At 41.9% G+C, this 13,581-nt stretch overlaps 1 protein-coding gene across 2 annotated transcripts in view; it reads left to right on the top strand.

The window, feature by feature from the left end:
- Positions 1-12,001, top strand: part of Pon2 (paraoxonase 2) — a 31,911-nt gene extending 19,910 nt beyond the window's left edge. For both annotated transcript variants that reach the window (XM_055612803.1, XM_055612804.1), the window contains 7 exons: positions 539-594; positions 5,077-5,242; positions 5,781-5,907; positions 7,432-7,632; positions 9,639-9,720; positions 10,461-10,589; positions 11,215-12,001. In XM_055612803.1, the coding sequence (XP_055468778.1) occupies positions 539-594; positions 5,077-5,242; positions 5,781-5,907; positions 7,432-7,632; positions 9,639-9,720; positions 10,461-10,589; positions 11,215-11,373 (920 nt within the window). In that variant the 3' untranslated portion in view covers positions 11,374-12,001. The remainder of the gene's footprint in view (positions 1-538; positions 595-5,076; positions 5,243-5,780; positions 5,908-7,431; positions 7,633-9,638; positions 9,721-10,460; positions 10,590-11,214) is intronic.
- Positions 12,002-13,581: the final 1,580 nt, after the last annotated feature.

The following is a 13,581-nucleotide window of genomic DNA, read 5'->3' as shown; positions in this document are numbered from 1 at the left end:
GTTTGCTTATGAGAACAAATAGCCACTGTTTCTCTTATTTTTTTATTTTATTTATTTATTTTTTTTGGAGAGGAAATATGTAATCCCAGGTGTTTTCTCACTGTTAATGAGAAAAATGTCTTTTTGCTTCAGACTCAATGAGCAGAGAGGGAGACGGAAGATTTGCATGGTTAAATGACTGTGGGCCCTTCCTTGTGGAAGTAATATTCCCCTGTTGTCAATTACTTCTACACAGACATCTGGGTGTTTACCCTAGAAGTGTGCAGATGTCAACTTGTTCCGTGTTGTGCTTGGAAATGTGGTGATAACTTGACTTTGATTTGAGTAAACACAAAATATCTAGCATGTAAAGTCAGAAGTTCACTGTAGGAAAGGGTTTAGACTGACGTTTATTAAAAACAATGGTGCCTTGAAAAAGAAATTGGATCCATCCCTGAAGAAATAGACACTCAGATAAAGTAAACAAAGCCACAGTCATGCTGTCTTAAACCAATAGCAGAGTTTGATAGTGACATTTATTTATTCCTTGAACTTGCAGAAACTGGCGCTGAGGACATTGACATTCTTCCCAATGGCCTGGCTTTCTTTAGTGTGGTGAGTACCATCTTCTCATCCTTCCTGCAGTCAGGGACAGACCAGGCCATTCATTTAAGCTCAGTAAGTAGAAACAGATTTTAAATTCCTCGCTTCTCCAAGTAAATTCTCAGAAATAGACAGGCCAGGATGGATTGGGAAATGTCCTTGAGCTTTTCTGAGTATAGAGATTAAGAGTTTTTGCAAACTGAACCCCTTCCCTCCCAGTTGAGTAGCCCTAGAATGTTCCAGTTCAAATTGGTTTTTTTAAGGTGTTATTTTAAAAGGTATCTGAGGCTTGGAGAGGTGGCTTAGTTGGTATGGTGCTAATTATGCAAGCATGACAATCTGGATTTCCATCCCCTGAACCTGTGTCCAAAACAAAACCAAAAAAGAACACAGCAGTGGGTGTTTGTAATGACAGAACTGGAGAGGCTCACAGGTCAATGAACTCCAAGTTGACTGAGAGATCCTTGCTCAAAAATAAAATAAAGTGGTGAGGCCTGGAAAGTTGGTCCAGGAGCTAAAGGCTCTTGTCTCCAAGCCTGACAGCATGAAGTGAGTTTAATCTCTAGAACCCACAGAGAGCTTATTTCACAAATTGCCCTCTGACAATACAGCATCCTTTCTTCCCACTATATGTTCCATTTTAAGCAATTCAGTTTTATAGTGATAAGTGCTACTTAATTTCATATACACCAATTTTCCCAAACTAAGGCCCATGCTTGCCTCTCAGTAGCTCATCACAAGTGAAAACTTAGCAACTAGGTTTATTCATAGACTTCTCCTTTTGCTAAGAATTTCTATATGCTGATGAATAATCGACCTTCTGAGTGTCCAGTAGATAGGCTTTCAGACTCATTGCCTGTGTGATCCTAGCAATGGAAGGCGATTGACTGCCTCTGACCCCATTTTCCTGGCTTGGGCAATAGTCAGGGCCTTTCACCTTGTCCTTATTGTTTCTCTTGACGACCTGACTCCACAGCCCGCCTGTAGTTATTTTGTCCCTTCTCAGCAGCCACTTATGCCAGGCTCTGAGACTCAGGAGGGAGATGGAGAAACTTGGAAATATGTTAGAAGAGAGTCACAACACTAATAAAAACAGTTACCAGACTTAATAGAAAGGTGAGAGAGTTCAACATGGAAAAGACCAAGGGCTGGGCACTCCTCAGGTTCCTGATGGTTCTCATAGGAAGGCCTCTAGGGAGTTAGATGTGACCACCAGTGCAAAAAGAACTGCTGTGGTCTTCAGTTATCAGCCATTGGTTATTTGATTTGTGCTGAAGCACAGTATCTAACACTCCCCAGTATATACACACCCTTCTAAATGGGTAGGTCTTACATCTCGGGACTGAGGGTGGCTAGCGTTGACTCCTAACACTGGAACTGTCCTAGACCACCCTACTCCCAAGGAATGGGCTTAAGAGGCATCACAAAACTAACGTCATACTTGATCACTAACAAGATGACACAGAGTAGATTAGAGCAGGGGTTTAAACAGCAAGGTGAGTGTATGGAGCATTGCCGGACTGCGTCCTTAAAATCATCACAGCGGTGAGTTTTATGTTATTTGTGTTTTGATGCAATTAAAAACAAAACAAAAATTTGAAGCAGAGAAATACTGAAATAGGGAGCACCCTCAAGTAGTGCTGCCTGGTAATGGAGTCGCACTATTGGTGAGAGACATAAGTAAAGAAAGAGGATTATTAACTGCTGACCCAGGGCTGTCATGAAGCAGTGTCCTAGCTGTAGTTCATTCTACTCATTGGGCCATCCAGCGTGAAAGTAGACAGTTGTTGACAGATGTTAGAAATTAAGATTTTCCTCTTACGTCCATTTTTTTTTTTTTTTTGCATAGCGTAAGTCTTCCTGTTTTTATTGCGTCCTTAAATTTACACAAAATATAGTAAACTGAATGCAGTAATGAACTCACATAAGGTTTATTATCACCTTAAGAAAAAAAGGAGGATTCTGCATTTTATAGTTAGCCAGACAATCCAGGTCATCTCTGCAAATGCCATGAAAGCTGTTAATATAATTCAATACTCACTCTTGATTAAAAGTTCCAAGCAAACTAGAAATAAGAGGAATTCCCAGAAACTACCACCAAACATCATCCTTTAAAAAAATTTTTTTTATTTATTACAGTTTATTTACTCTGTATCCCAGCTATAGCCCCCTCCCCCCCATCTCTTCCCATGACCCTTCCCCAGTACACTGATAGGGGAGGTCCTCCTCTCCTTCCATCTGACCCTAGCCTATCAGGTCTCATCAGGAGTGTCTGCATTGGCTTCCTCTGTGGCCTGGTAAGGCTGACCCCCCACCCTCCCAGAAGGAGATGATCAAAGAGCCAGCCACTGAGTTCACCAAACATCACTCTTAACGGCAAAACATGAGCTATGTTCCCATTAATGTTCATGAGATGGGGAGGCTCTATGCCCCCCAAATATTGCCAGTCCCCCGGAATTCCTAATAACCTAATGCAATAAAAGAAAAGGAATGTGAAGTAGAAGTCAAAAGACAAAAATGATTGTTGTTTTCATATAATGTGGGCCTCTGTTTTTTCAAACAACCTAGAGAATCAACTAAGAGCTGTGCTGGTTGTTATTATTTTTAAAAAATGATGAACACAACAATTATTATATGAAAGAGGTTTATTGGATGGAGAGAGAGAGGGAAGGAGGGAAAAAGAGAGAGACGTGTTGTGGGTGGGGGCGTCCTGACAGAGAAAGGACAGAGATCAGGAGAGAAGGAAAGAGCAAAGGAACAAGAGGTAAGAGGCAGGGGTCCATTTATTGCTCCTGTGCAGCTGAACAGTGCCAGGTGTGTATGCATCTGCCACACACCTGGTGGGTGACACACGATGACATCATAGGTTACTAGGCAACTGAGAAGCAGGCTGCCTAAATGATAACACTGGTAAGAGAAGATTTGTGTTCAAAGTGAACATATCAAATCCAGGGCTTTCCCAAGCCCTGACCAAGTAATTAACTGGGCTACACTCAGACACAGGGACTCTAGTGGTGACTGAGGAATAGCATGTTAGAGGGAAGACATTGGTACCTGAATATATGTGAGATATCAAAGGAACAAAATAGAGACCAGTATGAAAGTGATGCCCCAGGACAAGGTAAAAGAGGCACCATAGTTAGATGGGAGAAAGGACGGGTTGTTTGCCATGCTCCAGATCCTGGGATCTAATAGAAAATAGACAGGAGTCCTAGCTTGTGTTCCCACCAGTCTGGTCAAGATGTGTCTGATGGTGACACAGAGATGGAGCAGTGAAGAATAATGATTCTGTTGTGTGTGGTATCAGGCTGTCATTTGGAAACGGAAATGAGATCTCTCTAGTTCAGATGAGAGTGGGAGTCTTGCCCATGTGTTGAGAAGAGACTTGTGGACAAGCAAGAACAGTGCACAGCTGGGCAGAGGGCAGTGGTGGCCTCCACAGCAGCCTAATGGAATTTACCTTGGCCTGTGCAGTTAGCTACCTACAAAATAGTGCTCACGGAGGTATCAGTATGTATTGTATGTGAGTGGTACGGGAGTGATGGAGGAAGGTAAGCTAGAGAGAGAGAGATGGATAGGATAGGTCAGGCCAGATGGCTACTGCACTTGCAGGTGGACTTGCTGGGAAGGTGCGAGCCCTGCATCTCTAGAGGGAAGCATTTCTGGGCAGGTAGGTCTGGGAGTAAACCCTGGTTGGAGAACACATTAGCTCATCATGGAGGATCATGAAACCAGGATGCTTAAGCCATTGTAGGCATGGAAGAAAGGCATGGGGTGAGGAGAGAGATGGGCATGGATGGAGGAAGGGTGGGAAAGGCCCATCACTCTGGGCCTTCAAGCCATCCTAAATCTCCCCTTGTAAATCAGACTGAGTTGGGAAGCATAAGGGTTGTGGTTAAAGGTGTGTCACAATCTGCCAAAGGCTGGATGCAGAGGGAACATAGATGATCAGGAAGGAAGGGCGGAAGCAAAAGAGCTGTTTTCCTGGCCCTGAATGTCAATGGGGGCGGCCATGAAGAAATGGACAGCAGTACCCATCTCTGTCTGTGCGAAGGATGTCCTTTTGAGGGAACACCAACCGGTTTTGCTGAGCAGTTTTCAAGCCTTGCAGACTCTAGCAGAGTGCAGGCCTGGGATGTGAGGGTTTCCACAGATCATAGATGACTGTCCCTTCTCCTCATCCTCAGATTTGCCTGGGATTTCTCAGTCTACCACCCATTTGGTATCCCTTCAAGAGAACAAAAGCCTCCATCATCTGTCAGAGCTCAACAAAGATTATTGTTCAATTTCCAGCTCCCAACTCTCATTTCTTCTTTTGTTCTGTGTCTTTTGTGTTCCTAGCTGTCTTTCCCACCTTTTTCTTTGTATTTGTGGCTCAATGGGACCAACTTTAACTGAACTGGCTACTAATCATTCATGTACCGTAGACACCATTCAGGAAGGTACTGAAGCCTTTGTGTTTAATTTTTTTTTTCCCTCCAACTCTTTCCAAAGGGCCTCAAGTTTCCAGGGCTCCACAGCTTTGCACCAGATAAGCCTGGAGGGATACTGATGATGGATCTCAGAGAAGAAAGACCAAGGGCACTGGAGTTAAGAGTCAGCTGGGGCTTTGATTTGGCTTCATTTAACCCACATGGCATTAGCACGTTCATAGATGGCGGTAAGAGCTGGTGAGCTGCTGAGGTGCAGAAACACACAGTGCCTCATGGGTGGCTGTGGAAAATAGCACACACACACACACACACACACACACACACACACACACACACCTGAAGGGGACAGTGACCTAGTGAAACAAGCCTGTGTTCTTCCTACCAACAGCTTCTACACATGTCCCCTAACCTGCATTTTGAAATGTGTAATGGTTCACAACCAAAGGGATGCTTAGATTTCCTGCCCTTTTCCTATACCTGTGATCACTGAACACACACACACACACACACACACACACACACACACACACAAAAGCGTAATATCTCCAAACGATTCTGTAAATGCATGAGTTCTGTAAGTGGAGTGGGGACCAGAATTAACACCAGGTCAATGGTCATGGGAAGCGCCAGCAAGAAGAATGTGTTAGGTCGTTGAACAGCTTATGCCTTCAACCTTCACATGCCCTTGGTATTTATGTGCCCCTGCCTGCCCACAGGTCCAGTGTGTATCTTACAAAGTAACTCTGTGTTCTCTCCATCTTTCAGATGATACGGTTTATCTCTTTGTGGTCAACCACCCAGAATTCAAGAATACGGTGGAAATTTTTAAATTTGAAGAAGAAGAAAATTCTCTGTTGCACCTGAAGACAATTAAGCACGAGCTCCTCCCAAGGTACTTTGCTCTTTGATCTCATTTGCCTGGTTATCTCTGGCATTTCTGTGTACGTATGTAGTAGGTGTGTCTATGTGGTGTGTGTTTGTGTGTGTGTGTGTGTAGTTTCTGTGTAGATCAGAAGTATGGCCAATGACACTCATTATAATAATTAGTATTCTGAACCAACTCTCTTGAGAAATGATGAAATACCAGACTTCAAGGTATCACTCTTCAGGCCCACTTTGAGACTGGAAGATAAACCCTACCACTTTTTATGGCCGTCATTGTCATCTCAATAACTTAGCACTCAAATACCTGGCCTTCCCTGGACGAATAGCTTGTCTTTCGTGGGGCTTACATGCTTTATACAAAGCACACTCATGATGGTGGTGGGCTAATATCCCTGAAGAATTGAGCATCCAATATGGAAGCAGACCGCTACTACACAAATGACACTGAGGGAGAGTACAAAATTAAAGGAGACTCCTGGATCCCTTCCAGCCCAGCTTGCACTAGACTGCGCTTTAAGCTTAAAGTTGATAGATATTTTTTAATCTTTACTTCCCCATCTAGGTTATAAGCATGTAATGTCCAATCATTCTTCCCCAAAATGCTCTTCACAATAAACAGGAGCACAGAATGCCAGTCAGGCACCTTCTGAATTGTGGAGCTTTTTCAGAAATTAAAAAAAAAAAAAAAAAAAAAAAGCCTTTCTTGTAGCTCTGAATTTTTCATTTGACAGAGAAGAAAGCAGCTCTTTCAGAAATTTTTGCATAAGATAATTGGAATTTCAATTTAATAACAGCTTTGCCTAACTGGTTGGAAATGGTAATTGTTTTTAGCATATCAATCTCTCACTGGAAGCACTGTGTTCTCTGACCATTCCATCACCTGTCTCTCTGCAAGTGTTTATTGAATGCCTGTTCATTCCCGGGTTGGCAGCTTTGCGAGTCAGGTAGAAATTGAACAGTCAACCTTAGTTTGACTAATGACTAAGCAAGGGACCTCGGGAAAGTCCGGCAGCAGAATAAATGAAGGGGGGCTAAGTGTGACTGACAGCCTACTGACAGCTGGGCCCTGTCCAGTTCCACACCCGAGCAGCTCTGTCTTTATAGGCGGCTGTTAAAGCCTGTAATGCTTGTGTTGGAAAACATACATTTAGCTGGTCATGATGGCCCATACCTGTAATAGCGGGACTTGGGTGGTAGAGGCAGGGAATGAGGAATTCGAGGTTGCCATCAGCTACACAGTGAGTCCCAAGCCAGCCTAGCCAACAGAAGACCCTGTGACCAAATATATATACATATATATATACACATATATATACATACATATATATATACGCATATATATACACACACATATATATATACATATGTACTCTTGCAGTTGCCTCTGTAGCCCATTGCCTGTGGATCGGCATCATCACGTGGTTAGGGCGTCCCTTTTCTTGGGGGTGTGTGTGGCTGTGAACACTCATCTAATCTACATGGAGACAATAAGGCTGTTGATTCCCTCTCCGGTGATATTTTTCTCTTTCAGTGTGAATGACATCGTAGCCGTTGGGCCGTCCCACTTCTACGCCACCAATGACCACTACTTCACGGATCCTTTCTTGAAATACTTGGAGACATACTTGAACCTACGCTGGGCAAACGTTGTGTACTACAGCCCGGAAGAAGTCAAGCTGGTGGCAGAAGGGTTCGATTCGGCCAATGGGATCAATATTTCACCCGACAAAAAGTACACAGCCCCTCATGTAGTATCTGCACTCCTAAGTAAACCGTCTTGATAAACAAATCCTGGCAGTTTCGATACACCATTTTTAAATTTAAGTATAACAATTTGGTTTGCATACTGAATAACACTAGGATAGACTGAGTTGACATTTTATGTATAGGACAAAAAGTAAAAACTCCAGGTTTTAAAACTCCTCCTTCAAAAACGAAATCTTAAATTATTAATAATGTCATTCTGTTGACTGTATTGTTCCATCATAAGGATGACTTTGAACTGGCTTAACCGTTTCTCTGTTGATGAATTTGTAATTTGCTTATTTACCTTCTGTCTCAAAACATTTTCTGCTTCTCATTTTCCACCACAATATGCCCAGTTAACATTCTAAAGTAAGAACTCCCTAAGCCAGCATCAATGCACAACGGTTTAACTTGAGGAGTTTGGACTTCTATAGATCTGGGTTCATGTCCCAGGAAAGATAGCCATTACTTCATTTGAATGCTTGCCTAAAATTTCTGTAGAATGAACCCGTATGAATAGACCCGATGTGAATCCTTTTGATGTTAGCCTTAAAATACATTGCTGAGTTGTTTACAAAATTCTTTTCTTATTTTTATGTGCACAATCACGACGGAGAAGAAAGGTTATTATATTCTTAGGTTTTTTTTTTTTTCTGCCTTACTGAACTGAATGAGTGAAACAACCACAAATATAATGTGTTATGAATTTGACCTTCTTTGACAAGCTTCCTTGTTTTGTGATGCAAATTGCCCTTTCCTTTTTAGTACAGAAAACAAATATTGATCATTCAAACCCATTGTCTAACTGGCCCAGTCAGCCCTATCCAGTTAGAGCTGTATTTTTTCCACTTCTAGCATATTTTTGTGTTTGTTGCAGCTTGCTAGCAACCTACCTCCATCTTTTGTACTCTGGACACTGATGTCCATTTGTGGCCAGTTACGCCATCCCAATATCTGGCTCCAGGTGCCCACCACAGCACCAGCTGGAAAGAACAGCCCCAGTCAGCTGAACTCAGCCAGCCCATTCATCAGGAGCTCAGTCATCAAGTTGCTTTCTTTATTCCCAGCGTGTAGTAGAATCCAGGTCCCTTTCAGGTCAGGGGAGGAAAGGTCAGACTTGCTGTAATGGAGAAGTTCCACCCTCCCTTTCCTGTTTCCACACTTGCCATAAGACAAGAGCGCTTTAGGTTGCTGACGCCTCTCTGTTGCTCATACCCCTTTGCCTTGGCTCACTTGCTTTCAGAAAGCTTCATTCTCCTGTTCTTGTGCAAGCGCCCCGTTCTTTGAGAGCATTTTAGCACCCTGCCATTTCTCCAGTCTCTACACCTGAAGTGTTTCTCATGGTGCTAGGAATGGTACTGACTCAGGTGGTTCATGTGCACAAATCAGTTTGAACTAGTGCATGTGTTGGAAATGTTTTAAGAGCAAAGTTGTGTCCCCTCCCCGTGTGGCTCTTACACACGTCTGGTATTCTAGCCTCACAGACGAAGACTGCTCAGTGACACAGCTTCAATGGAATACTGGCTTCCAATTTCATGAGTTAACCTCGCTCCCTTCCCCTTAGGTATAGACACACAGTTTTGGATAAATACTTATCTTAATACTAAGACTCTCTGTGTACTAATATTTTACTAAATATCAATGCAAATTAAGAAATATTTAAAGTATTTCATCCCATATAATTTTATATGAATATGCTAAAATATTAAATTGTATTCTTTTATTATTTCAATGGCAAATATTGTGAACTTTATACTCAATTGATTTTTTTTTTTTTTACAAATCACTTGAAAACAAATTTAATATTCGTGATTGTTATAGTACCACTGAACTGATTTTGAAGGCTTTTTTTTAATTAAAAGTTGTCCTTTCTCAGGCATTTCTCCAGGGCATCTCAATGAACTCCTAAACAGGTTTCAGGACTTTCTCTTTTCTGCTGTATTAAGTCATTTGTGATGGCAGAATGTGCTAACCAGTGTCCTTTCCGAACAGGTATGTCTATGTTGCTGACCTATTAGCTCATGAAATCCGTGTTTTGGAAAAACAACCTAATATGAATTTAACTCAATTAAAGGTAAATATTTAGTTTCCTGTGTGAATGCTAATTGATGGCTCTTTGCAGTATTATCGTGAGGCTAACTATAAGACTATCACACTGACAACATAACATGGGTCCAGACAGAGCAGCTAGTCCATGTTCTTAGATCTCACCTGTCCAACAAGACAACTTCGTTGGCATCTGTCACTAGGATGGACAGAGCTTGCAGCCAGCAGTGGACTGAGTGATATTAGCATCAGGTTTAGGACTGTTCCCTGATGTACTGATGACATCTAATGAATCCCAGGAAGACTCTTCACAATGGAAAAGAGTTGAGTTTTCAAATGAAGATTTATGAACATTCATTTTTTTTTCAATAATAAATGAAGGTAGAAATTGGGTTGCCCTTCATTATTATTTTCTGCCAACAAAACACTTACTAAGTTAAGAATTTCCTGTCTTGCTTTGATAGACTTCCTTAAGCTAACTGATGGTTGTGCATCTTTTAGAACAAAAGGAATTTCTTATTATTATTATTATCATTTGAACAGCTGGATTACACCCTAGTTTTCTTACTTTCAGAGAAGATGAAGAATGGCCCCACGCCAGTTTATTAAATTTATTTTAAGCAATGTCGGTGTTGAAAGGGCAGGTGCGGGGGGTGGGGAGGGTGGGAGTGTTGTGTCCTCACATGCACGGGAGCAGGAAAGGTTAGCTCTAAATTATTTAATCGAGTTGCTTGCATCATTTAGATATTGACATTCTTTCTTTCCAAGGTTCTGCAGTTGGGCACGCTCGTAGACAATATATCCATTGATCCTTCGTCGGGCGACATCTGGGTCGGCTGTCACCCTAATGGCCAGAAGCTCTTCGTGTATGACCCGAACCATCCTCCCTCGTCAGAGGTTTTTATATTTTGAGTTTTTCAACCTTAATTATTCAAGTCCCTTGAACTAATAATGGAATAAACTGTCACTAGGATGATTTGTTAGTTCTTTTAGACCAATAATACAATAAACCTGCGAGGTGGTTTTGTAATTGCTTTAAGCCAATAATTGGCAGAGTGTTACATTGTTCAAATGCTTTGAGAAAAGCAATCTTTTGGTGTATTAAATTATGGTGAGAACTAGTCAGAAGTAATTTTTATAAAGACGAGGGTCCTGTTCCTGTGGTATCGCGGCGATCTTAAAAATACCTGGTTTATTGTCAACTCACCACATGGCATGAGTTTTGTACACGTTGAGACAGCGTCAAAGTGGGCACAGTGGTGGGAGCCTGTTTCCATTGATGTTCAATTGCTGTAATCACACAAAATCCTGTGTTGGCATGGCTTGACGAGGCGCCTTAAAAGGTCCTCCCTTTGAAGGCTGGAGAAAGCACTTTAATTTAGGCATTAAGGAAATTGGTGACTGCTGCTCGCAGCAGCGTGCCTTCTTAATCAGGTGTCATTGGGGAAGACACGGAATTACTGGGGCCTGGGCGGTGTGGGTGTGTGGGGTTCTTTATTAACACTTTGTATCTCCTGGGTAGGTTCTTCGAATCCAGAATATTCTATCCGAGAGGCCGTCAGTGACTACAGTGTATATCAACAACGGGTCTGTCCTCCAGGGAAGTTCCGTGGCCACCGTCTATGACAGGAAACTTCTTGTAGGCACTTTATACCAGAGAGCCTTGTACTGTGACCTCTGAATTGGTGTTTTTATTTGTTTGTTTTGGCACACAAGTGCAATAAGTTCTAACAAAATAATCTTTTGATGAATTGCTAACTCTGAGGGAATTTAACCATCAGTACTGACCTAGGAATGTACCATATACATAGTTCATTTTTACTTCAATAAGAAAAGGCCCCATAATTCTGATGTGCTTTTAGCAGCAGAAGAAAATTTTATTTTATTTTATTTAACGCTGACCCGGAGAGAAAGAAGAAAGCTGCTTTCCTTCGAAGTGAATGCATTTTGCACAGAGGGGCTTCTACCTCAGTGCCTCCGCCATGTCGGAATCCACTGAAACAGATCAAGTTGTGAAAATGTCAGCGGCCTCAATCCCAGGGATGTGACCACTGTATGTTCAGGGCCACTGATAGACAGCATTTCAATGTTTTGTACTTCCACCTTCGTTTACTGTTTTATAAGTTAGAATTGTATTGAAGACCAATAGAAATCCAGGTTTTTAGGAGATCAGGAGGGAGGTGACTCCCAGGGGATTCAGTTGGACAGGAAGGAATAGCCATGTTAATTTCTCAGAAAAGCTCAATTGAAAGGGGCTCCTTGTTGGAAAAATAAAGTAAAACAACTGAATAAAATGAGATAAAATAACAGCTCACATTTTTATTTATTCTTTCATTTGACATAGAATCTCATTATGCACAGCTGGCTGCCCTGGAACTCGCTCTGTAGACCAAGGTGACCTCAAATTCAGAGAGACCCGCCCACCTACATCACACAGCCTCCAAACTTTCAATTCTTAAGGCATCTCCCATAGATTCTGTTCCTAAACAGAAGCCCACCTTCGCTCCAGAGAGGAGGTAAAGGCTTGGAGTTGGCACCTTACATCTTACCTGCTCAGTGAACGCAGCTGTGACCAGAATCCAGGAGAGATGTGGTCAGCCAGCTGTCCAGGCCTGCCTGGTCAGGCGGCAGCTGCAGGGTCAGGGTCCAGGTGCCAAAATCACAGGAGGCTCTTTTCACTCTTATCTCCAAAAAGCCTTTTTGAGTCCTAAGAGAGACTTACCTGTTCCTTTCTGTTGTCACCTGTGTCTTTTTTTTTTTTAATGACAAAGGACTTCCACATAAATCGCCGTTGTCACTTATCAAAGCTTTTTATTTCACTCCCCTCCCCCGCATCTTCCACGTTACCATTAAGACTCTTGGCAGTTAGTTATCAAAAGTCCAGCAATTGGGAAGTGGTCCTCTCATTATTTCACTTAATCTTAATTGCAGCCTGGAGGGAGTAGACAATATTGTATCATTGTTAACATTTCACAGTCGGTCAAGGTCACACACCTCCTAAGGGTTGACTATCAATCTGTTTCTAATGCTGGACCCTAGGCCACTAGCAATTACATGAAGCTGCAGCCAAAGAACCTGAGCTTCATAGTTACCCTTTTTCCTGTGGTAAATAGTGTGTTGTGTGTGTGTGTGTGTGTGTGTGTGTGTTTCTAATACACCAATTTGAGTTCTGTGTTTTGTTGAATGATTTAATGGCTTTAAAATGAAAATTGCAGCAGTATTCCTAAACTTGGGCTCTGGTTCATTTAGCCCGTATTTGTGTTTATACTTTTTCTGTTACTTATTGTTTTCGATTTTTCAATTCATTCTGTTAAGAATGAATTGGGGGTATGCTTCAGGGCCTTGGAAATTAATGTTTCCTGCTGTTTCTATTATCAAAGGGGAAAAATGTTAGGTCACAGACGAATAAGGCAAGATTAAATATTGTTTACTTAAGGGTACAATCTAGAGAAGGGGATGTTTTCAATTTTAGGAGATGTTAACAATGGCTAGCTATCTAAAAAGGCACATTCGTAAGAAATACCAGAGTACAATAGGCATCAAGTCAAGTTGCTGTTTGTTACACTTATTCAAAATTTCATTCATGCCAAAAGGGGTAAGCATTAATAAGCGCATGCCTTGTTTACCTTAGGCAAGCAAGGAATGTGTCAATAAACCCTGATTTGAGGTATTAATAGGTACGAGAGATTGTCTTATCAAACAGCAAGTACAATGTGTAATAATTTATGATGACGTTTTTCTGATCATATGCTGAGCGGAATGATGGGGTCATTTAGTCATCATTGCCCCAAACGACAGAAACTGCAGTTGGGGTCTGGCATTACTAAGGGCAGCACTGTCTTTGTGTGTGTGTGTGTGTGTGTGTGTGTGTGTGTGTGTGTGTGTGTGT

The sequence above is a fragment of the Psammomys obesus genome, unplaced genomic scaffold, assembly GCF_907164565.1.
Source record: "Psammomys obesus unplaced genomic scaffold, mPsaObe1.curated_primary_1811, whole genome shotgun sequence".
NCBI lineage: Eukaryota > Metazoa > Chordata > Mammalia > Rodentia > Muridae > Psammomys > Psammomys obesus.
Note: the sequence above shows the minus strand (reverse complement) of the source record. Positions and strands in the feature narration are given on the sequence as shown.